We start from the raw sequence: 26237 nt of genomic DNA, 5'->3' as shown, positions 1-26237 counted from the left end.
TTACTTTTGGAATACTACATAGCACATGGCAAATGCTCAATGAAGGTTAGCTATGGTTATTTGAATCACAGAACATCAGACTGGGGGAAAAAGTTTGCAGGTGACCTGATGTGACCTCATTTTCCACATTAAGCAACTGAAGACCAGAGAGACATGAAGTTGTTTCCTCAAGGTCTCAGAGCTAGTGACAACAAGACCCAAAGATCCCTCAGCTCAGTGCAAGATCTACCTTTAAAAAGTTCTATCCCAAAAATCTAGCTTCACAACAATCAGACCTCCAAATATCCCATTAAGAAATAAAATCCAGGGTAGTCATTTAATTTTGCTGCTGTTAAAAAGATACCTAGACATAACAAAGCAAGAAATGGGCAGTAATTATGTAAGATTTCAAGGATTTCATGAATTTGAAAACGGAAACTTATTTTATGAAAATTAAAAAAAAAAAATCAACTCTGCAATGCCCTAGGCAGAATGTCCTCCTGTAGACTGTATGATTTAGATACAAATGCTTTCTTCTGCAGAGTCCTTTGTGAACCTCAGCTTAACCTCCAGGTCTGGGCAGATGACAGGTTCTGGCTGTGCAGAGTGGAAGTCCTTAGAGTATTTGACAGCATTTATCTGATTATAGCTCATAGCCTTGGTAGTATTTGCTAGTTTATGGAGGAGGTTTGAACTAGACCTAATAAAATAAAAATATATGTTTTTATAACAGTCCTTTGCTTTTGAAAGTTTCTCTTTTTTATTTGCTCTTCCATGCAAGCCACATCTTCTCATCTTATTTTTGACCTTAAATGATGAAGGGACAAAACACAAGAAGATACCAGAAGTGAATTGGAGCAAAGACCTCACTAAATGAAAGCTCTCCCTCCTGTTCAGCCACTGAGATCAGTGGAATAAAACCACATTAAAGATGACCTCTGGCCCTTACCCTCCAGAGATGACATCTTTCAGCAGCAGCGAGCATGCCTCCGTATAAATACACAAAATATTATAGAAAGGAGAGAGCTCTGTGATGCCGAGACCTATAAATATTTGTCTGAGAGTCATGTTTCTATTTATCTTTGAGTATGTCTGGCAAAGGAAATCTGGAGAGAATTTCTTAAAAGGTGAAGCAAGTTGGTGTCATTTTATCTATTCTAATAGCATCGGAGAAATCTCTTTGGTTGCACAGTAAATAGTTGCCTCCAGATCATCAGGCCAGGGGATTTTTATTCTTTGGCTTCAATTCCAACCTCATATCTTGAACCCCACTCATTTCACCATGAAGAATTATTTCCAATATCTCTTGCTTGTTAGCTAACCAAGTATTAATACATTGAGCCTCTTTTCTTCTCTGCCTTTCCTTAACTACAACTGATGATAAAAGCTATAACAAAATCAATTTATTATTATTGTTGTTATTATTATTTTAAAGCTCCCATGGGAGCCAATTCTGGTTGGATATAGATCAACAGTGTGCAAATGGACAATCTGCAAAGCTTGGTGCAATAAAATAACCTTTAACTCGGGGCCAAATGATATATGATACATATCCTAAAGCTCTTCCTCGTCATTTTTATGGTTAAATTACTGTGATTGAGCATCAAGCTTGCCTAAGATTTTGCTTCTCCACTTCCTTGCCTTTATCTTCTATATATCAAGTTGCAAGGAAGGTTTTTATTTTGCAATTCATTTTTCCTCTTGAATAGTGATTATATGCAGTTTCAGGAGTCACAATGCTGTAGTTTATAATTCTTCCAAGCAGGAGAATGACAACATGGCAATAGAATGCAGTAATAGCAATAAAACGAAGGGGCTATTTGTTCATGTCTCTGGGAAAATAAAGATGGTTTATTTAGAATGTGTCCTTACTATGGGCACTGATATGAGCACGTGTACCTAATATGAGCATATATCTGAGGCCAGTTTTCCCAAAAAGGCACATGGTAACTAGCTGACTGCATGTAATTAATTTTGGAGGTGATGCTAGGACCTCCTGAAAGGGGAATGGAGAAGTAATAAAGGGGAGAGCAGAAAGCCAACACAGGTGCTTTGTTGAACATAACGTAACATAGGTTACTCCTATGGCAAGTAGGGCTCAATACTATGAGATCCTCTGATAGACTGCATGGAGCCAATCCCAGAACTGTCCCACCCGATATCCATCACCTTCCTTTCATCACCCATCCATGACCAGAGAGTCCCAGGAACTAGCAATGAGAAGGCACTGGTGTGCATAGGAACTTGAACTTCAGGAGGCTGTGGGTGGAGCATCCACAGCATCTGCTACACACCAACTTAGAAAAATAGCTAAGACTGGTTGAGCTGAGGAAACAAACACAGGTGCAGCCTCAGAACTGGGGATATTTAACTGGCTGTTAATACCTGGCCCACTTGTTTTCTGTTTTGGTCTGGGTCAGTTCTTCTGTAGCCTCCTCATTCTTTCCTTAAAAAAAAAAAAAAATAGTATTCTTTCCTTTTGATTTCTCTGAAAGAATAAAAATAAGGAAACATAACTGGGAAATAATATTTACAAGCAAGACAAAATTCTTAGCTACCTGACATGAAGGAATGTAGTAGAAGAAAAAGTTTCAGCCACACCAGAGCCTTCTCCTAGTCCCATCGCCCGAGTAGAACTGCTGAAGTTCTGTAGCTTTTCTATACTTGCTGCCACCAAATGGATCTTGGCAGGAGAAATATACTGTATGGTAGCATTAGTTTTTGAGCTGATAGTGTATTTTATAAATACATTGAAGAAAAAAAAACCTTATCATATCTCCCTTTGTGTTAATAGATTCCCTTCTTTGGTTGTATTTGGGGAACACTGGCTATCTCATACACCCACCTGAGTCAGTCAGAACACCTCCTATCTCATACATCTCCAGTACACTGACCCACCTTTGTTACTATGTTTCTGCCCATAACTTTCAACTCCATCAACAATCATCAAGATCACTTGTCAGCCTCTAATAGTCAAACTATTAGGCAAATACTATAAGGAGTGAAAAATAGTTTAAAATGTTCTACTGATATCTCACAGCTATATCTATGTGATATCTGTGTTACAAATATAAGCAGTTATCAGGTTGACTTCTGTCATATATACTAACATCCATTAGCAAGCAGTCATACAAATAGTCATCTAGTCTTATCCTGCAAAGGTAGTGATGCTCCTCTATCTGCAGGCACTACAACAAACATCTTACAGGAAAAGTTCATTCTGAATAGTCAGTCCTCTTAGCAGGTCAGGTTGTTGTCCTGGAGTTGTCCATCCAGTGCATAGTTGTACTGTCAGAGCTGTGAACCTCAGCTCAGCTCTCAGGATCTTAGGTGGCTAAGCTTTCCCTGAATCTGTAGATTCTCACACATCTCCCACACAGAGGAGACAGGGACTGGACAGTCTCTCTAGCCAGCTATACATCTTGAACACCTCTCATTTCACTAATAAGGAATTACTTCTAATATCTCATTTGCTTGTTAACTTATCCTCTGCTATCGGATAATAATGATTTGTTTATATGTTGGTGTAGTCATCTCTGGAGGGTGAATAACTGATTAGGGTACTTCATCTTAGCCAGTTGTCTCCAGGGTGTATACTTAGATGTACACACACATACACATTTTTAAAAGCCCTATCATAACCAAGAACAATATTCTAAGACAACAGAAACTCTTCGGAAACCATTATATCTCTTTCCTTAGCAAAATATTTCATTAATTTGAAATTTCCTTTTGTCCTTAGTCTGAAATTTTGGTAAAGAAAATCTTAATATTCTTCACATACAGTATTGATGCTTTTACCTTGTTAAAGGACTAACTTTAGGAATTTGCCAGAACCGATTTTGTCTGTTAATGAAAAAAAAAAAAATCAGATTTTGAAAATCCTGTTCCATATCCCCTTATCTCATCCCCCTTCTCAGGTAAGTTTTGAAAGGCTGCATCCTGCTATGGATTTTTCATTAAATTTTCTCATAGGTCTCTGAAAGTATAAGACGAAACTATGATTGCATGGGTTTGAATAAATCTCACAGAAAACAGTGATTTCCTCCAACCTCATACATTTAGCCTAATAAGTTGGTATTAAAACTGCCCCCAAATCACTTGGTTAGTGCTTCATACTGTGCCTAAAAATGGTGATGACTTCATGCTTTGACTACAATTGAGTTTTGAGAGTCCACATGGAGCTAGGAGAAAAATATGACTGAATGGGAAATACCAATGTTTTCTTACAAGCTTATCCTTCATTTTCTGACTCATAAAGCTTCTGTACTATTCGCTGAAGTAGAATTCCAGTCTGCAGGAAGATGTGCGCAAAGGGCTTAATTCTATGTCCTATAGGTATCATGGAAATGGAATTGGAAGTGTCGGGGGATCCCTGGGTGGCGCAGCGGTTTGGCGCCTGCCTTTGACCCAGGGCGCGATCCTGGAGACCCGGGATCGAATCCCATATCGGGCTCCCGATGCATGGAGCCTGCTTCTCCCTCTGCCTGTGTCTCTGCCTCTCTCTCTCTCTCTCTGACTATCATAGGTAAATAAATAAAAAAAAAAAAAAAAAAAAAAAGGAAGTGTCTCCTCAGGCTGTAGCTAGCTATTCCTACACCTTTTGACACACCTGTGGCTGTGTGGAGACTCTTAGCACCTTCGACCACTCTCCTTCCTGCCTCCTCCATTGCTCCCAATGCTCACTACCTAGTGCCTGAAAAGTCTAGATGCTAAATCAATGGTAATTAGTTTCTCATTGTATCTCCAAAGGTGCAACTGCTATTGGAAAAGAGCTGTAAAAATATTAGTTGTTGCTACCAGTTACAGCCTCAAAATACCTCTATAATTTTATTTATGTTAATGAGGCAAATGATGATTAGAATAGAGGTTAAGCAAAGTCAAGGGGATTTAATTTTGCATGTGTACTATTGAAAAGAAAAAGTTGAAAGGGGGCCAGGGGCAGGGAGGAGAGATCAAGAAGGAACAAAGTTCAACCCATGTAATAGAGTTAGTTAATATCCTTAAGTGTTGCCTTTAAATCACACCATTTCTTGTCAATCAGTAATAATGTAGTAACTAAAACCTCAAAGTGTATGGGCTAAGTGAACCAAACATTGGCAGAATGTTGGTTAAAGAAAACCCTTGTCTAAAATGACTCCCATTATGAGTGATTTATCTAGATACTTGTATCAGTTTTCCAAGCTTGTGGAGCCTCTGCAAACCCAGACTGTTTTCCACCTGGAAATTGACAGTTCTCTTGAGATCTTAGCACAGATACTGTACCATATAAATTATTAAGAAAACTAGGATAAAATTTTAGGCCTCTTAAAGACAGAAAATGGACCCACTGAGGTTTCCTCTGATCAGTCATTTCTTCTGAGAAGCTTAGGAATTATTATGTCTAATGACTTTGCTGGTGATTCTGGTCTATGTAATTAAGATCCAAATATAACTCTATGTTCATTCTACAACTAAATTTCTTATCTGGACAAATGACCCATTTATGAAAGCTCATAAAGTATTGTAGGCAAGTCATTACATACTTAAAAATCTCCCTAATAAAATGTCCCCAAAGATGTTGATATCTGCATTGCTAATAATTTTCCAAAAATATCCTTTAACATAAGTAACTAGAAAATGCTGTATGTTATTATTCAAGAAGAGAAAAATAGAATAAAGATCCATAATTATAAATAAGTACCTTTCCTTGATTTCATCTAGTGAACATATTAGCATTTTTCTTCTATCATTTCAATTCCCAGATGTGATAGCAGAGTCACCATTACATCAACATAATCTTGCAAGCTTGTGTATTCACTGCAGAATGCAAAATGTCATGACATTTCTTATAGAAATATGAAACCTTTTTTTTTCAAGTTTTGCTATACATCAAAGGTGAATGAAAATGAGTCTCAGGATTCCAAGGCACATCAGAATTCTGAATGGAAGGACTGGAGTGGCCAGAATAAGGGAAATATACCATAACTAAAGGAAACAGAAACTTTTGTCTTTCCTTTACTTTATTAACTTCTCTACAGTTATTGATTAGGAGCTCCAGTCCTATGAAAATGGTACAATGTGCCTCGTTAAGGATGACTCCATCACACCAAATCAAAAACAAGAGAAGAGTGGAGGTGGAGATAGTAAAAAGGTAGGAAATATTGCACAAGAGAAAACATTTATATGTAGTTGGGAAGGATATTAAATACTGGGTTGGAATTTCAGAGATTATTTAATGGAGTTTAAAAAAATCAGTGGTCTTATAAAATGGGTGATTTATATTTCAATTTAAAGGAAGAACACAGAAATGTATATGTATATGGGGTTTTCTTTTTAGTCCTTAATAATCTATGCCTTCTAAGTATGATCAAGTTCTTGAAAGTTTCTCAGATTATTGAATTATAGTTTTTAGAGCAGAAGTAGTTCTCAGAAATTACTCTGTAGGGCTTTCCTCCCATTCCAGAAAAAAATACATGTGAAATTTTGACAAGAGGGGATACCTCAGCTTTTGTCTCAGCCAGAAAATTTTAAAAAGCACGTGACTTACTACTTGACCTCTGCCTCACCAGGTAGCCTGTTCACAACTATTTTTGTATATACATGTGGTTCATACCAAAAGATTAACCTAAGTCTGTTACTTAGTATAGTAATTGGAGACATCATGAGAAGCTACTTTAAGCCTTACTTAAAGCTATGAATACTGAGGGATTTTTCTAAATTACAAAGGAATATATATATATATATAATATTATCATATTAATATGTATATGCACATATATATATATTTTTAAATTCTGAGCGCTACTTGAAGTTGCCGGTTGCTTGCATCATAAACTTTATGGATATAAGGATCAACATGAGCAGAGACATCAGAATTGGGAAAGTTTTGTGAGTAATAGTTTTAACTCTCGTTACTTAGAGTCCAAAGATCAGCAGCATTAGTATCATCTGGGAGTTTGTTACAAATGCAGAAACTAAGAGCTCAACCCGGACCTACTGAATCAGAATCTGCCTTTTAACAAGATCTCTGCTTGCCTACACATTAATGTTTGAGAACTATTCTAGTCTAAATACCTGGAATACATTGACTGTGGATCTAGAAGTGACATGTGCAGATAGAAACAGATAAAATAGTCCCACTTGGAAACAGTTGAGACTGAGGTTGACATTTCATGTGAGCAGAAGGGCAAGGTTATTTGTCATGATGAAAGGAGGCAGGTGTTGAAACAGAGCATTTTTGTGGGAAAGTACAGGTGTGGAGGGAAGAGCATTGGCTTCATCATCTGCCCTCTTCTGGATTGTTATTGATTTCTGTGTAGTTTTGGAAGCTCTGCCACTTTGGGTATCCCTGTGTTAAGTGGAACAATAATTTCCTCCCAGGCTTCCCCAGGTTGAAATTCATCCAACATTATCTTGAAAGGTAGAATTTGAAGTGATATTACGTTCTAGCCACTTGCTACTGTAAATGTACCCAGATCAACAATATTAGCATCATCTGGGAGACTGTTAGAAACCTATAATCTCAGCCTGCCCCAGATCTACCTAATCAGAATTTGCATTTGAGCAAGATGCTCAGATGAGTAGATGCACATTGAAGTTTGAGAAGCAGTGGTCCATTCGCTTTCTGAGTCAGTGGTGAGTCTTATCAGGAATAGTAGGGAGGGTAGTTGGAGCAGATAATGACCAAGGGCAATTGCACCTGTAGGATACCTGTACTTTTAGCTGAACACTAAAAACCAGTATGGCAGTGTGAAGCATGGCCAAAAAGGATCGTTTATAGCTTCTGCAGCTAGGTATGGGCTAGACATCTCACGATGAAATGTTGGTTGAAAAAAAAATGGAGGAAGCTTGGATAGCTCTTTGGAACTTATGGGAGATAAATCTCTAACGTAGAATTCTTGCCTAATTATTGGTTTCTTACTGTGTCCTCAAAAACCTTCCTCAATTACATCAAGTGACGTCGGTTATATTAATGTAACTATTATTTTCCATGTTGAGGCTGTATCCCACTTTCAGAGAATCCCATAAAGAAGGAACAGCAACATGGAGGGAGAGGGAAAAGCAGTGGGCTGATAATCCTTTCACACACTTGAAAGGAATATAATGCTTGGCTGTAATAAGTTTCATCTGAGACAGAGTTACAACCTGTTATGGATGGTTTTTATTTTGTTTGTCTTTAATCAAGATGCAACTGTGAGACTGTGGTTAAAAACTAAATCCTTCACTTTGCGAGATTAAACTTTAAATGAAGTCAAAGTCTAGCAGAGCTGATGGTAGCTAAAAAGTATTCATCTCTAGATCAAGTACTAGTTCCATCCATCCATTCATCCATTTATCGATCTATCCTTCCATCTTACTATCTTTTCTCCCATCCATCCATGCATTAATGCATGCATGACCTTCTCGTTGACTCTCTCAGTGCATACATTAGATTAACTCCCTAAAAGTAGAAAGACATTTAGTTTTAACTACTTCTTAGTGAATAATGCATGTGTCACATTCTGTAAAATTTGGTCTGCTCATCCTGATGGTTTGTTCATCTCCCAGTGCTGGAGCCAACTGCGTACCCAACTGTGTAGACATTGACCCTCAGTGTGTACTTTGGAAGCCAGCTGCCTGCTTCCTTTCTTGTGGTTCTGGCAGAATTCTGGTTGGATTAATGCAGTGATTCCTGGGAAATGTATACAAATAACTCACATCCTGGGGCCTGAACTGACAGATATCTTCTTGCAGACTGGCTGCTCCAGTCTTTTTCTTTTTGCTCATTTTCATAATAGACTCCAGTTGATAAAACTCTTCACAGTGATTGATGGCCCGCAAAGCACAGCCATTTGCAGGCCATGAGTAGCAATTCTTGAACTTGGGAAATATGACTACGATCAATTTCCTTTTCCTTTTCCTTTCTTGCTTTCCTTTATTTTAGTTATTCCTACAGGGTGTGTCCTTTAGACACCTCTTTCTTAGTCATTATCCCCTAATTAATTCCCTTGTTAAAAATAAAGTGTGCATTAGGCTTGACTAATGTCTTCCTTTGTGACTATGGAAAGAAGAATTTATTACCTTTACATATTGACTCAGGCTGAATAGTCACAACTCATTTTATTTAAAACCCTATTCTTTACAAACCACACTGTAGTATAGGTCCAGAGCAACTGCCACTAGAATCTCACCTGACTCCCATAAATATGGAATGGAATCAACTGTTTGCATATAATTGACTTAAGAAGTAGCTGTATTCATATGGAAAAACATCTCTTTTTCTATGTGATGTTTTTAAGATCCCACCATGAAATTATGGGAGGGCTGAAATGAAATGGCCCAATTTGTGCAGAGAACATGCTGACACTGTGAGAGATGGAACAGAGGTGTCAAAAAGGTCTGCAAGAATAAAGCTTACATATGTGTTGGTAATCTGGCGATCTGCTCACTCTCCAATTGTGTGGTCTGTGACAGATTAATAGGCATAGACAGGAAAGGACCTCAGCTCATTTTTGTGGGAGAGAGTCTGTGCTGGATTGGAAGTGGATGCAGGCTGGGTGACAATGGTCTGGTGGAGCAGTGGGAAAACACCACCTTGGGTAGAATAGAATAACATAGTGGTTTTCAAAGTATCCTGATCTTCTGTTATCTGAATAGAGCATTGGTTCTAACTTGTCCTTATCTAGAGTTACCCTGTTATGCTAATTTCAGTTTGACAGCAGATTTAAGAGGGAAGATATGGTGGCTAGGCCTAGAAGGGTTTTCATACTGTATTCATGCTGATAAAGTGTTCTCATTTCTAACCAGTCTTTTCTCAAGCATTGAGCATGCTCAGGATGGACCCTTTCTGGTGTCCACCTTCCTTCTTCAACCCTGACCTTACCGACTCTATTCTGCAGCAGGAAGTGCTTAGAATTTTGCGTCAAGAACATCAGGACTTTTGTCAAGGCTTTTCCTGTTGGCCACTGCATGACTTTGGGAAGATCACTCAGTCCATCTGACGAGAGTAATAATAATGCCTCCTCTGAGTCTTACGTGGTTATTATGAGAGACAGCAGGGCCCATGTGAAAATATCCTGGAAGCTTTAGAATTTCTTAGGTGGCATGTGTATTCCTATTTATTTTATTAAGCCATAGGGAAACAGAAACCTGATAGATAGCTGAAGCTCCTGGATACCTTGGTATTCTGTCTGTGTCTATGGTCTTTCAGTAAATATTTGTTGAATGTGTATTCTCTCCCTTCTTTCTAAAAAGTGGTTTGGTTTGTTAGCAGACCACTAGTGAGGCTGGGATGGAGATGTGAGACTGGTGGGCTGGGAAATGGTTGAGTTACTCTATCTATATAGTGCCTAGTCCATAGACTAGAAAAATATCACCTCACCAACCAAGTGTGTTAAGGATTTTGGACTGTTCCTCTACGAGAACATACATGTTTGTTGTTTTGTGGTTATTTGTTTTTAATGGGTTTTCTTAATGTTTCTCTTCAAGTCAGATCTTCAGCTTTCTAATCAAGAGTGATATTAAGATTTAACACACTATTAAGAGAAGCCAGGGACTGACTCAAAACCATGAGTGGATGATAACCCTTACCGGGATTTGTTTAACAAATCCAAGGGAAGGGCCTTGTACTCTGCATGGGACACAGAGTCCCAGGGTCACTACCTTCACCCTGTGTGATCACTTTCTGAATTTCCTCACAATTGTATGTCCCTGGCAGCCCCTCCTAGTCTGTGGGCTAGGTCTTAGTTCCTCAAGTTATTCACACTTTTGAGGATGTTCTTCCTTCCTGTGGCTTTATAGGATTTACTTGCTTTTTCTGCTCCCACTTACCAAGACTGACTGGGGATGAAAATGTGCTCTTTTTCCTTTGATATTCTCCCAAAATAATCTCCCTGGTCTATTTCATTTTCATAGTGTTACTGCCAGTGGTATTAAGGCCAATAGATGCCATGGGTTGGCTCCCCAGAAGTAGAACTCCAAGACATAGACTCTGGGTGAGGATTTGGAGGAAAAGGGATGTATTGGGAAAATCCCCAAGAAAAATACAGGTAAGTTGTGAGACACTGGATGGGAAGGGTAGACACCAGGCCAAATCCCAGGTGAGTATAAAACCCAGTGATGGTAGGCTCCAGATGATGAAGGTCACACTCAACATTTTTCTCAGCAGGGTAAAGGTATGCTGGGCATTCATAGCTTCCCACACCCTGCCCATCAATCATAGGTTCAGGGTTAGCAACGGGATCTAATTTCCAGCCTCTGTGTTTTCCAAGAGCACAAAGGGGGTCTATGATAATCTCTGTGGGGTGGCGGGGGACCACACATGGTCCACATGGGAATTGAAAAGGATGGGACACAGATAGCACCCCTTACAGCCACACTAAGGAAAGCTCAAAGGTCCACAAGTCCTCTTGAACTCCTACCTAAGGCCTTAGACTTACAGTGCTCTGGTGCCTTAGTCCTGTGAGTATGTAATTCCTTGTCATTTCGGCCCCTTCTTCAGCTAGGAAAGCCTCTACCTGCAGGCACAGTTAGACCCTCGGCAGTGATTTGGAGCTGTGGGCCTTTCACACTCAAGTAGGTAATTTACCTCTCAGGGGGTCGGAAATGATGACTCTATTCTCAGCTTCCCCTGGCTCTGCCCAGGAAAGGTCACCTCAAAGCATTTCTACACATTCCTTACCCCTTGGTGCCAGGAGACAACATGTGCTTGATACATGTTCTTAATTATAAGGAAAATGGAGAGGGGATACTTACAAAATCAGAGGTAATTAGGTTTCTCAAAAGTCATCATTTTAGGGACATTTTGCTCCAGTAAGAATTTTCATACTGCACAAGTGTTTCGCTATTGATAAGAGGTTTTGGGGGGTTTTGTTTTTCTTTCTTAACCTCTGTTTCTTCCCTTTGCTTCTACATAAAGAGAGTTTACAGTTGTAGACTGTTTGGAACAAAATGAACATTTTTTGGGGTTCAGCAGGTTTATGGTGACCTGTTCTTGTTTTCACATGTTTTACAGTAAAACATTCTTACCAGTCACATGAGCAAGCTTGGGCAAAAGGCAAGCTTTTCTCCTTGCTGGTTCTGACATTTTGCATCCTAATAAATTCACAGTGGAAACAATCCAGCTGTCTTCTTGAAAAATATAAAGTTTGGAAGAGGACTGCTACTATTCATAGCTATGTAATAGTTTGTTTTATATTGTGAGGAGTTGTAGTTATAAACATGCAAGCAGCTGGCAATAAATGACTTTATGACAGCTATTTCCAAGGTATAATGAAGAAAACAAAAACAAAGTTATTGCTTATAATTATGGTGCCTGGGTGAGCTTGCACAATGTACTTCAAACACTTCACTGGCCAATTCCATGTGATCTCATTCACAGTCTCCTCTAAATGACCTTGGTCTTCAGGTTATTTAGCCTTGGAGATGGAAATATTTGAAAGGGATTTGCATTTTCCAGTGCAATTTGTAAAGGAGACAGCATCCTTTTGCTCTATTCACCCATGTAATTAGGGGAAACATGGAATTAAGGACTCTTTTTTATTATTGAAGAGGTTTTACACTGGAGAAACAAATATGGGGGCAGTAGTTTGTCAATAGTTTCAAAAATTTCAATGTACTTTTCTTTTAACCCAGTGGTTAAACAAGTTAATTTCATTTCTAGAAATAGATCCTACCAGAATACTGTTAAGTACATATGCACTGACAATGAAAGATCTCTAAGATCTGGGACATGAAAAAAACAAAACAAAACAAAACAAAAACTACTCTCAAAACAAAACCTGCAATGCATGCTCTAATTTGTATGGGAAAGAATATATGACTATGTTTATATATGCCATCTAACTCAATTATTTATTCATTTAACCATTCGGCAGATATTTATTGAGTTCTGGTCCACGGTTTAGGTGCTGGTGATACAAGTAAAACAAAAGTCTTCTTTGGAGTTGTATGCCAGTAGGAGGAATTGAAATTGAGGACACAAAGAACAAGCAAACAACTGTGGTGTAGGAGTCATAAAGGGATACAAAGTAGCCTAAGGAAATAGGGAATAATTTAGCTAGAGGCCAGAAAGAGCCTCTTTGAGGAAGTGACATTTGATCAGAGATCTAAAAGGAACATGTGCCAGGCTGTGGGGACAGCAAGGCCAAAGTCCCTGAAGCAGGACTGTGTTTTGTGTGTCTGGAGAACAAAAGGAGGCCAGTGTGGTTGCAACTCTGTGAGCAAAGGGAAAAGTGGACGAAGAGGAAAGGGAGAGGAAGCCAGAAGCCAGATCATTGGGCGCTGGAAGGCCATGGTCTTTATTTCAAGTTTTATTCAAAGTGTGGTGAGAAGCCAGTAGAGGACTGAGATCAGGAAAAAGACCCAATTTTATTTAGTCTTTAAAATGTAAATGCAGGGATCCCTGGGTGGCGCAGCAGTTTGGGGCCTGCCTTTGGCCCAGGGCGCGATCCTGGATACCCGGGATTGAATACCACGTCGGGCTCCTGGTGCATGGAGCCTGCTTCTCCCTCGGCCTGTGTCTCTGCCTCTCTCTCTCTCTCTCTCTCCCTCTCTCTCTCTGTGTGTGACTATCATTAAAAAAAAATGTAAATGCATGGAATGCAATGCTGCTCACCATACTATTGACCATGATGGACTTGCAGGAAGCATATCCTAGTTGAGTCAGAGGAAGGAGGGAAGTAGCTGTAGGAGAAATTCTCAGGGCTGTCTGCCTACACCAGTCTTGTCTGAGCCTTTGGGAATGTGGTCATGAATGATTTGTATATTTAAGAAATATTAAAGGCAAAAAATAGGATCAGTTATTCCCTATGTAAAATAATAAATAAATCCCTTTGCTAGCATTCCTTTCTCTGACCTTGAACGAGTTTGCTTTCTTGGCTTATTAGTCCTCCATGTCTATTGAAAAGGGGTAATATGTTCTTTGTCACAGGATTGTTTGTGAGAATAAATCAGATAATATACATAGAGCTCTTGGCCCAGTGCTTGGCACATTACTCAAAACTAACTCAAAAGTGACAGCCATCATTGCTGCCGTGCTGTCGCCTCCCATGTTCAACGCTGTAAGGCATTCATGATGCTATGAAATTGCCTGTCTCTCTGTCAGCTTTCTCCTGAGCTATGTAGGAAAGGATAAGAGCCATTTGGTAGCATCATAGAATTAAATAGCTGAAAACACATCTAATCCAACTCTGCTCCTTTTATAGATGGAAAGACTGATGCACTGAGGAGATACACTGTTGGCTCTCAGATTTATAGATAATGAGTGACTCTGATCTCTTGCCTTCCAATTCAAATCTATATTTACTGCATCAATATTTTCCTAATTTTAAGCATTCACATTGAACTTCTAATATGATGATTATCTAATATTTTATTTTACTTATTTACTTTTTTATCTAATATTTTAATTGACTCTTTAAGTACTTTTATTTCCAAAGGAAACTTTATATCATCTCCTTAAATGGAAAACCAGCATTCCTACTTGTAAGTCATAATAGTAACCTAGAGTTTTAGCATAGTTATGCCATTGCTATTGCCACAATAATGCTGTGTAACAAAGTACCCCCAAAACTTAGTGACATAATAATAAGCATGTCTCCCTTGTTCACACACTTGTGGAATTACTGGAACACAGCTGCCCTGGGATGGTTTCATACTCTGCTTGTCCCTTAGCTTCAGGCTACATGAGGCAGGCCCTTTTCATGTCCTTCTTAAAGCCAGGAGTATAAAAGTTCAAGTCTAAATGTCATGTCTACTCTTATCCCATTGACCAAACAAAGTCATATGCTCAAGCCTATCATCAGTGATACAAGGAAAGTACATCTTCCCCTAAAGGAAGAACTGTAAAATCACATTGTAAAATCACATGTAGATAGTAGGAAGGATGAAGACTTGGGGCACCTGGGGAATCAGTAGTTGAGCATCTGCATTTAGCTCAAGTCATGATCCTGGGGTCCTGGAATCGAGTCCCACATCAGGATCCCCACAGGGAGCCTGCTTCTCCCTCTGCCTATGTCTCTGTCTCTCTCTGTGTGTCTCTCATTAATGAATAAATAGAGTCTTTAAAAAAAAGAAGGAAGGATGAAGACTTGGCCAAAGTAATGGGGATATGGTGTATATCAAAATAATATGTAGATATTACATTGAAATGAGTAATAGCCATCTGTTTGCCACCGCAAAATATCTTGCAGACTCCTAGAGTGAGGCATATTATAGTTTGAGAAACACTCAAGTATTCTGCATTCTGGACAAAGGGACTATGGCACAACTCACTATCCTAATCCTGATAATCAAACATCTAAAGACAAAAAATCATACCTTGATGTTCATTATTTATAAGATGCTCATTTTCTCATATCCCATCTTCTTTGAAAATTGGATGCCTCATATACCCTGGGATATCTTACAGTCAAGCATAGTAGTGGTGAGTTTTTGCTGCCTGTACATGTATACACTTGGCTATAATTCCTGGTGGACTGACTGGGCAGTTGTAACTGTTTGCTTTTCAGCCAACCAATGAAATGAGAGCCATATGAGGGGGAAGTGTGTGTTTGGCTGTTGTCTGAAAACATTTTTTGGCAACAAAAAAGAAGCCAGCTTCAAAACTTGTAGATAAGGTATTAGAAGCTTGGAAGAGAAGTCCATAGTGGAGCTCTTGTGAAGAACTGGACTAACAACACCTCAGGATGAAACTATGGAATACTCTTACCTGTGACTTCATAGTGAAAAATGATTCAGAAGTACCAGACTCAGAATGTGGACTAGTTTTAGGAAAACCTAATCAATTTATCTCTTTTTAATCTATTCCCTAGAGCAAGAGGTGATTTAAGAAATTATGTAAATAAATCCAAAATAGCAATTTCAATTAAGTATACAATACAAATCCTAAAGGATAAGAAAACACGTTATATTTCAACTCATTGAGCTTCCTCTTTCTTAGTGGTACACAAAGTAGAACCAAATAATTGGGTTTCTTGCAATCAATAGCTTCCTCCGTGAAATGGGATATATAATTAAAAACAGTTAAATGGTAGGTATATCAGGTAGCATGCTTTTGCTTGCAAATAATGGAAAATCTAACTAAAACTGACTGAACAAGAAGGAAAGTGTGGGCTCAGCAATTGAAAGATTCTTGAGACTGCAGCACTTTACAGTTAATTTACACCAACAGCTCACTGATGTCAGAACTTTCCATCTCTCTCTACTTTTGGCTAAGGGGGATGTGTGCTACTTACTTAGGTCAATCAACACCTTCCTGTGTAGCTGGGGAGAGAGGCAGTCCTCCCCAGCCAGCAAGGATATTGCATAAGCAATGGATAGATGGCAATGAACATGGATAAGGAAGAGAGAAAGAAATTCCCACTTTGTAGGAAAGCATGAACCAAGAATCAAGGGTCAGGGAAAAACAAAGGATGGTTATGATGTGGCTTAGGGCTTATTGTCTTGGTTTTGAGGCACTATTAGAATCAAGACAAAAAAGGTAGTGGGCAATTTCCTTCCTTGCCCTCAAATGGATGAGTAGAAATAGATATTCAAGAGGATGGGAGGCATAGTCTATAGCCCTAAGGATTTCAGTGTTTTTACAAAAGCATTTGAAACCAACATGCTGGGTTAAGGAAGTGTTTCCACTTATGGCTCAATCTATAATTTCACGAAAGAAAAATCCTTTTCCACTCTCCAAGTCAAATGATTAATTTTCCCCCAAGAGAGCAAGTGCATGTTGACTTGGAAAAATAAGCCTAAAATTCAAGTGTTATGAAGCAAGTTTCTGGTGGCTATATGCTGGGGTCTGATTAGCATGAAGACTTTTTGCTCCTGGGTCCTCTGGAAGGAGAAAATGGAGCCTTACAAATTAGGCTGGTGATGTCATTCCTCAAGTTCCACAGGTGACTGTTGAGTTGTGTGCACTTGAAACAAACCAGGCTAATTGGCCTACGTTTTGGTACAATCTATCATTCTTTCACAGGAGAGGATTTTTGTGGGAAGTAGTTATGTTAAATACAACTTTGAAATAAAGAAATCCCATGCTACTCACTTCTGGTGACACTATCAAAAATTTATTATAGCAAAGAACACAGACTATATACTGTAAAATCTCTTAGTTGAGCTCATTCGCTTATGCTTTCTTTCTCAACCTCTCTTTTTCTCTCTCCCCACCTCTTTCATTCCCTCCCTTATTCCCCCATGAATGAAAAGTGATTAATGGAGGAGATTTAGTTTGGATGAATTACATGCAAAGTTGTTTTACATAAAATGAACTTTTTCCATGATGTTGTAGTTCCATCTCTGCTTTATCATTGCTTTTTTGTTTGAATTAATGCAATAATATTATCAAAGTCATCCTCCATTACACTACCATTTGCCTTTGCATTCAAGGCAGCTATGTCATTTTCAGATGTAGCTATTTGTCCTTGTTAAAACAGACAAGGCAGTTGGTACATTCAGACTCAATTACTAAGTTGCGTGATTAATTCCAAGATATTGCTGGGAGGTGAAGCAAATGAAAGTTGCCATTAACTGTTCAGTGTGTCTCTTCTGGTAGATCTAATGTGGAAAAGACTCCTATAACTTGCCCTAAGAGGGAAGCAGAGTGTCGTTAGATCAGTTCCCCAGGAGGCAGACTCTGAGACAGAGATTAGGGTGCAAGATGCTTATTTAGGATTTTGGGATCCACACCTGGAGAAGAGAGAGGAGGGAAGCAGGAGTGAGGAGGGAAAAATGAGTTCTGGAGCTGGCAGGGCCCTTCAGTGTTGCACTGAAGCAAGCTGAAATGAGCCCAGGCCTTTCTGCTTTATATTAATTAGTCTTTGGATACGGATTTCCCTGGGAAGGGTCATAATGACTGTGAATGGAGTAGCTCTTTGTGTCTGAGGCAATCCTTGAAAAGGTTGATAATTGGAGACTGTTGACAGCACTGCTGGGATTTAGGTCCCAGATTCTAGGGCAATTGTCCTCAACCAGGGATGACTTTGCCCCCTAGGGGATATTTGACAATGCCTAGGCATATAGCTTTATCGTCACAACCAAGGTGATACCACTGGCATCAAGTGGATCGAGTCCAGGGATGCTGCCAACCATCTCACCATGCACCGCACAGCCCCCATTAACAAAGAATTATCTGGTCCAGAATATCAATAGTGCCAAGATTGGGAAGCTCTGCTGTAGGGCAGCAATTCTCCCTTGAGTTTGTTGGGCATCTCAGCACCACTTCAAGAATCATCACAAATCAAGCTATTGCTACCTGTCAGACACCCTGTCCTGTGATCCTTATTCCTCCTAAACCTCCCACAGACCCTTTTTTGCTGAGCCTCTTTTTTTCATTAGTTTCCTTACTAATGATGAAACAGATGCCCAGGGAAGGTCAGTAAACTACCCAACATGGTGAACTGGAAAGATATCCAGATGGGATTTAAAGGGGGCTTGGCTTGTTTGTCGAAAACATCATGGCGTCTCTGGTCTCTGCTGGATGGCTCAAGGCAGCAGTTTCTAACCTCTCTCTCTCTGTTGCAAACACAAGATGGGTGATGTTTATGTGCTCAGTTCACTCCATGGGCTGAGCTTCCCTCTACTTCATTTAAAAGGCACAGCAGAATGTGAATGAGCATGGCAAAAATAACAGGGATGACCCTGCATCCTCTCTAATTTGTATTTGTGTTTTTAAATAAGGCCATTCCTGAACTCTGAGCCCTTTCTATCTGTAACAAATTGCTTACAGTAAGCTTGCAGCTGGCTTTCACACGGGCAGAATGGCCTGTCAATTGTCTTGGTGAATGTCTCTAAAAAGACTAGAGTATTTCCAGGAGAATGTGCTTCATGCTATCTCTTCATGGTTCTGTGTTCTTGGATGTATTGAATCATTCAAAAACACTCTTCACATCTTATTGGCACCTCCAGAGCCCAAGGAATCAAAAAATGAAAAAATGAACTCGTTAATTTGGTTAAAAAGTGGCTCCTAAAAAAAAAAAAAAGTGGCTCCTGTTCCATTTCAAAAACTGTTCTATTTTCTTGTTAAAAACAGTAGTATTTACTAGTAAAGGAACAGAAAAAAGAAATCTATCACTTTGCAGACATATAGATGAGTTTTATAGATGTGGTTTAACAGAGTCCACTATTACTCTTTCTACAACAAAATCACATAAATTGTGACTTTTTAAATAGGACATCATGTAAAGGGAATAAACATACAGTATATAAAAATGTTAAGGGATATAAAATGTAGTACACATTTAACTCAAAGATATAAAGAAAAAAATACAGACATTTCATCATTGTTGAGCTCAGTAATAATGTTTGTTATTACAGTAACCGCAGCTGCAGTGCTTGGATTCTGTAGCACATTATCAGTCACATTTTTTAAAAATTCCGTCATCAATTTCTATGGCACATTTCTATATGGTAAATGCTATCATCTTTATTTTCAACTGAAAAATAAAAAAGCCAAGAAAGATGAAAATAACTTGATTAAATTTACACAGAGGTACATTGGCAGAGGACATTGCTATGCTCAGATCACATTCCACTGCTAGCCTAATTTAGAGAGCTAGCTATATATTCATATTTGTTCCTCGACTCTTTCAGTCAAATTCTTTACACATTGCTAGGTAAAATATGGGGTCTTAGTCTGGGCTGCTATAACAAACCTTGTAGACTGAGTGGCTTCAACGACAAACATTTATTTCTCACAGTTCTGGAGGCTGGGAAGTCTGAGATCAGTATACCTGCAGATCTGGGATTTGGTGAAGGCCCCTTTTCTGGTTTGCAGAGGGCTGTCTTCTCATTGTACCTTCAGGACGGGAAAAGCGCAGAGTGCTAGCTCTCTTCCTTTTCTTATTAGAACTGGAGCCCTATCATGGGTTCTCCACCCTCCCCCTAACTAGCTCCCAAAGACCCCATCTCCAGATTCCATCACATTAGGGCTTCAACATATAAATTTTGAAAGACACAAACATTCAGTCCATTGCATGTGGTTTAAGCAGTAGTTTGTCTGTAAATGTTTAAAAACTGACTCTAAAAAAAGGAGTATATATATATGTGTGTGTATATATATATACATATACATATATATACACGTATTTTAAATTTTACTGATAAAAAAATGTGTAGCACACAACTTACAAGTAAGAATAGAATATGCAATACCTTTTATTATAAATTCTATACTGCTTATTGATTCTTACATAAAGCTTCTGCAAATGTTATAAAAATCCCCTATCTCTAACCAACCCATGGTTTCAATTGACCCACAAGTATAATCCAATGTGAATATTGATTGATATTTTCAGGTTTTAAGTCACTAATGACATCACTTAATGTCTAGCTGGGATAGGAAGCTCAGTAGTAATGCCATTATATAGTGTTTATATTATATATAAATTTATAATTAATATATATTTATATATTATTTAACATATATTACATAAATGTATATACTAGTATATACTATTTATATTATATATGATATACATTACTTATATTATATATTATATAAATGTATAATAGACCTAAGTCATCTCAAAAGCAAAGGCAATAGTAAAATGTGGCAAAATAATTAGGAGGGGGTGAAATAATTTCCATATATTTGTTTTAGATGTAACATTTCATTGCAGGCTTATATGATTGAATTTCTTAATTATAACTGTGTTTAATAGTTGATTCACAAAATTCCTGGAAATTTGACAGCTGTCTCTTTTGAACGGGTATGATTGCTGCTGATAAGTTTTCAGTTAATCAAATAGGCCCATATTCCACAGTATCTCCTGCTCCAACTGAGTGAACTTTAGAGGTCTGAGCATGTGAATAGAAGGCCTCCCATTATCAAGTAAATAGATGTTAAAATAGAAGATGTCAGGTTGGGCAGCTGTTCTTTTAAAATTTATTGTTATTTTTATGGTTTATTCACAGGCATTTCCCTGCATCTCAACCGGCATTTATGGTAAGTGATCTAGCTTTTGATAATATTTGTATTTCTTTATTTTTTTGTTAAAGACTAGGCTAACAGGAAAAATAAAAGGTTCTCTGATGGATACAGTTTGCTGTGTGTTAAAGAGACTCAAAAGGTGGGTCAAATCCCATGGACAAATCTCAAGAGGCCATTCAGATATTCTTTTGTGTTCTTGAATTTTGTGGTATTGGTATTCTTTTGTGTTCTTGAATTTTGTGGTATTGGATACTGTCCACAATGATGTTATACACTGTGTCTTAATGTCTTTTGTTAAACAAAATATTTTGATTTCGTACGATTTGATCTTTAATAGGGTTTTCTTTAATAAAGTTAGATTTTTCTCTTAGATGAATTATAATGCATATAAAGCCTAGCAGTATCACTATTTTGTCGTGAATTACAAAATAATGGAAACATGAAAATGTATGCACGTGCATGTATCAGTATGCTTAATTTTAAAAATATCCAAAGTAGCTGTTAATAAAAACAAATAATCTTAATAAGCTGCAAATATATTTTTTAATGTTGATGGACTGTTTTAGATAATGACTCTTTCACCTAAGATGGAAGCAAAATATTTTCATAATCACTTGTTTTCACTAACCTAAAGCTTTTGATATATTTTTCCACCTACAATGCCATTTCCTTTTTCCCTCGGGCCATTAATAAATGTGTTTTACAATATTAAGGTAACATAGGGTTTAGTTGTCATTTTAGGGTTTTCTGATCAGGCAAAATAGATTCACACCCTTCTGAACTCAAACTTCTCACATGGAGGCTCTTAGCCAAAAAAAAAAAAAAAAAAAAAAAAAAATTTTGTACAAATGTAAAGAAATAGTTTAAGTTCATTTCTATGAGGAAGATATACCTAAATTGATGTCAAAGGTAGATTTATTTCCTCTTAATATGGTATTTCTTTTGAAAGTCTTAGAATAAAATGGAAAAAACTGGCCTGAATCAAGTTAAATGGGGAAGGATTTGGTTACATCATTTAAGAATTTGAGGCATGACTTTTTCCTCTCCAGATTCCACCATAGCCCATGTTTATGGATATACAATGGATACTGGGCCTGAGAGGAATAAACTGAACCATCTGCATAATCTCCATCATGACCATTCTTTCTGCCTCACAGGTGCCCAGTTAGAAATCTTAAATATCTGCTTAAAGGAAACATTGAATGCAAAGTGAGTCCACATCTTAATTTCACCTTGTCTGGAGTCAAATCAGACTATCCTGAAGTAATGGCTCCCCTCTTGTGACTGTTCTCTCATGACAGTCTTTATTTTCCTTGACAACAAACAGGCAAACAAACACCTGCCTGCCTAAAACAATACTATACACTTCATTATTTTCTATGTTTATTATCTTTTCAGATTGCTGGTGGCTGTTTTGTTTCTGAGAATCTAGGACAATGTGCAAAAAACTTCAAGGGAATTTAATGTGTTACACTGAGAAAGGGGGAGGGGGCAGGAAGAGAAGAGAAGTAAAGGGCAATGACGAGGGACAGGAAAATGAGAGGATCAAGAGAGAATAGTAAGAACTAAAGAAAACCTAAAGTGGTTCATGACTGATTTTAATCCCTGAAAGACAAAGATTTCTGCTCAGAGAGAATAATATGGCTCAAGAAATATTAACTTGTTCAGTACTCCATTATGTTGGGTAGGAAGGAGATCTTGAGGGCTTTGGGGGAGGGCATTGACAGGGAGGCACAGCCACTGGCTTGGAGGGTTGCCACCAGGCAAGCTTCATCAGTTTTCACAATGTTACGTCAACACGGATAGTTTTCAAGTCCTGGCTCCTCATTTCTTTCCCCCTCTATTTTTTGAGTACATTTAAAAGTGAGGCTGATACCCACAAAGTCAGGTGCCATTTTGCCTTCTGTTATCCTCACTGGAGCTTGAGGCCTAGATCTATTTTTAGCTCCATGAGATTTTGTTTTAGTACCTTTCACATTTAGTTGATGGGCCACTTAGCATTTTGCAATTTGGAAATTATTTCCTAATGTCCCTTGTAAAGTCATCACTTTCCATTTCATCCTTGATTCTCTCCCAGTACCCATGATTATAGTCAGTCCTTTTCTTGCTCTTGTTCAGAGCCCCCTGCTCTTCCTCCTTCATTATCCAAATCAGTTTGACTTTTATCTCTATTTATTGGGATTTAAAATCATACTTTATTTGAGGAGATTGGTCCATAGATAGAAAAGTTTTAAAAAGGAAGCAAACAAAATTCTCAATACTTTGTAAGTTGTATGAGAATGGATTTAGAGTATTCAGTCCCTTGGTTCTAGCCTCCCCCTCCTTATTCTATATTCTGTCTTACTAGATTAATTTGTCTAAAACACCACTTGGTGCATGTTTCCCATCTGCACGGGAGCCTTTGATCATATTCCATTACTTGCAGCTTAATATTTACTCTTTTTGGACTGAACAATAGGTGCCTTATGTATCTCCCTAAACCAGTGTTTTCAAAATATATGAAAAGGGTGAGGAAATCTCCTCTTGAGGATGTGAATTGGTGTGCCAAGATATTTATATGTACCTTTGCATCCTCATTTTTTAAAAAAAGATTTTATTTATTTATTCAAAAGAGAAAGAGAGAGAGAGAGCATAAGCAGGGGGTAGGGGCAGAGGGAGAAACAGACTCCCCCTTGAGCAGGGAGCCCTGTGTGGGGCTTCATTCCAGGACCCTAGGATCATGACCTGAGCTGAAGGCAGATGCTAAGACGACAGCCACCCAGGTATCCCTTGCATCTTTAAAAGGATGATTTATTTTGCAGCATTTCCTAAAGTTTCTTGATCAATGTTAATTTTCTCAGCCCTCTCAGGATTAGTGTTTCCTTCCAGAATATAGTTTTAGAGATTTCTTGTTATGTATCTGCGATGGACACATCTTACATCACCCACAAATGAGTTGATAAATCTCAGAATTTGTTAGATACTTTGCCAGGTCCAGCCCTGTATGCCTTCCATAAAGCACATTTACACATGCTCATGCACTCATACACACACACACTCATACTCACACATGCACTGAAATCACATACACCATCACCACCACACCCCTGATATCCAAACAAAAACATACCACACGCTGATAAGTTGAATATTAATCTCTGAGTAGTCTTCCTTGAATATGTCAACTCTTAGTAGTCATTATATCTTTTGAAATCTTTCAGCATTGTAATCTGAACAATTAACAACTGCCCCCTCATTTCTGGCCCATAGATTTTTGTTTACATATCCTGTGCTCACCACCAGGTCTGTGCACAGCCAGAGCCTAGCATTGTATCTATAGGACAAGCTCAGCAAATAGTTGCTGTTTGATAACAGTGTTAATGATTGTAACCCAAAGTGTTGCCTAACTGAAGATACAAATCACAGAATTATTGATTGGCAAAATAACAGGTGGAGGAAGGCTTCTTAGTATTTTCTTAATGGACAAACATCTCTATTTTACAATAAAATAAAAAAAATATACTTCTAAAAAAGTATGCTCAACTAGAAATGGTATTTGTAGGTAAGGCAACATCATCTACCTTGATATGGTAAAATGAAAACTCAAGAATTTGTTCAGTCAGAGAGCCAAGCTGAACACAGCACTTAACTTCACTTAAGAAAGTGCCCCTTAAGAATATAAAAAATAGCAAAAGGGATTATAGGGGAAAGGAGAGAAAATGAGTGGGAAAAATCAGATAGGGAGACAGAACATGAGAGATTCCTAACTCTGGGAAATGAACAAGGGGTAGTGGAAGGGGAGGTGGGTGGGGGGACAGGGTGACTGGGTGACGGGCACTGAGGGGGACACTTGATGGGATAAGCACTGGGTGTTATACTATATGTTGGCAAATTGAACTCCAATAAAATGTATACAAAAATAAATAAATAAAAATAATAATAAAAAAAGAGAAACAAAATGGCCCTTGAGATGCCTGGGTGGCTCAGTGGGTTAAGCATCTGACTCTTGATCTCAGCTCAGGTCTTAATCTCAGGGTCTTGAATCCAAGCTCCGCATAGGGTTCCATGCTGTACATGGAGGCTACTTTAAAAAAATGAGAGAGAGAGAGAGAGAGAGAGGGCATGCCCCTTTGTTGTTTATTATGGCCCATGAGACGGTGGTCAGTCAGAGCAGTACAGATCAGCTCTGACAGCCCACCCTCACTTCTCCCGACATGCCCTCGTACCAGCCCACCCCCTGCTTGCTGTGATTTCTCAGACGGCTGTTTACTTTGGATTTACCTTCACTTTTAGATTTATGGCCCACAAAGCCGCTGTAACTTTTGTTCTATTAAAATTTTTGACTATGGTAGAGCTATCTTTTGAAGGGGTTTGGTTACTTAATTGCCAAAAATGATCTCATATCAGGGTAATTTCAACAGTAAGCATTCCCATTTCGTGGAAACTCAGACATCATCCTCGCATTCAAAGTGTGTCTGGAGGATCTCATATACACCAGTGCTTCAGAGGTCTTTCAGCCAATGAGGAAGCCAGTTCCCTCCCAGCCTCTCCCCACTCCTCAGCCTTTTGAGGACAGACCCTCATGGCAGCAAAACCAGCTGCCTCTTACTGCAAGACACAGACTGAAGAATATCCACCATGCAATGCAACTGAATTTAAGGCAGGCACACAATAAGAACAAACTCTGCCCGCTTTTAAGTTCTCCTGGAATAGGAACCAGACTTTTCCACTCTGACTTTCAGCAACTGCTGTGACTGCTCTAACTTAATGCTTCCAGGATGATTCCAGAGAGCGCCAGACCGCCTGCTTACACTCAGGATGAAAAGCCACATTTGGTAAAATACCAAAGAAAGTCCTGTGTTACTTTTGGAAAAATAGATCCAGATGAGGCTTACAGGGGCTCTCAACTTCCAGATTCCTGTTAAAGATTTGAATTGGCTGCTAAACCAGTCTCAGAGGGACAGATTTGAACTTCCCTGATGGACATTTCAGATCTCATGCGTGCCTTCTGCCCTTTGAGCCTGACTTGGACACTTTGGTGCTAATAAGTTTAACAAAAGAGGCTAGACATGATACATGGCAATGGAATTCTTACTGAGAAGTGAACAGCAAAACTAATTTTAGTCTATTTTATGAGAGTCAATATAGTTAACAGAAATGAAGCCCAGGTGGAAAAGTATATCCCTTGAGTAACTGGGAAAATATTCTCTCTGGAGTTAAAGAAAAAACTTGAAGCTTGCTTTCCAGGTACGAAGTGGTGTTTTCAGAGAGGAACGAATTTCAGATGTTGAGTTATTGGCTGGAAATTTGTGAAAAAAAAATTTAAGTGCAGCGTAACTTAGCTAAAGCAGCTTTCATAATTATTCAGTATATTTCTGTTATCAGTGTGGAAGGCCTGTTT

At 38.5% G+C, this 26237-nt stretch overlaps 1 protein-coding gene across 4 annotated transcripts in view; it reads left to right on the top strand.

Moving 5' to 3' along the window:
* The window catches only part of MACROD2 (mono-ADP ribosylhydrolase 2), a 2007046-nt gene that overhangs the window by 1394488 nt on the left and 586321 nt on the right, over window positions 1-26237 (top strand). For all 4 annotated transcript variants that reach the window (XM_038571576.1, XM_038571577.1, XM_038571579.1 and 1 more), the window contains one exon: window positions 20842-20872. In XM_038571576.1, the coding sequence (XP_038427504.1) occupies window positions 20842-20872 (31 nt within the window). The remainder of the gene's footprint in view (window positions 1-20841; window positions 20873-26237) is intronic.

The sequence above is a fragment of the Canis lupus genome, chromosome 24 (genome assembly GCF_011100685.1).
Source record: "Canis lupus familiaris isolate Mischka breed German Shepherd chromosome 24, alternate assembly UU_Cfam_GSD_1.0, whole genome shotgun sequence".
NCBI lineage: Eukaryota > Metazoa > Chordata > Mammalia > Carnivora > Canidae > Canis > Canis lupus.
Note: the sequence above shows the minus strand (reverse complement) of the source record. Positions and strands in the feature narration are given on the sequence as shown.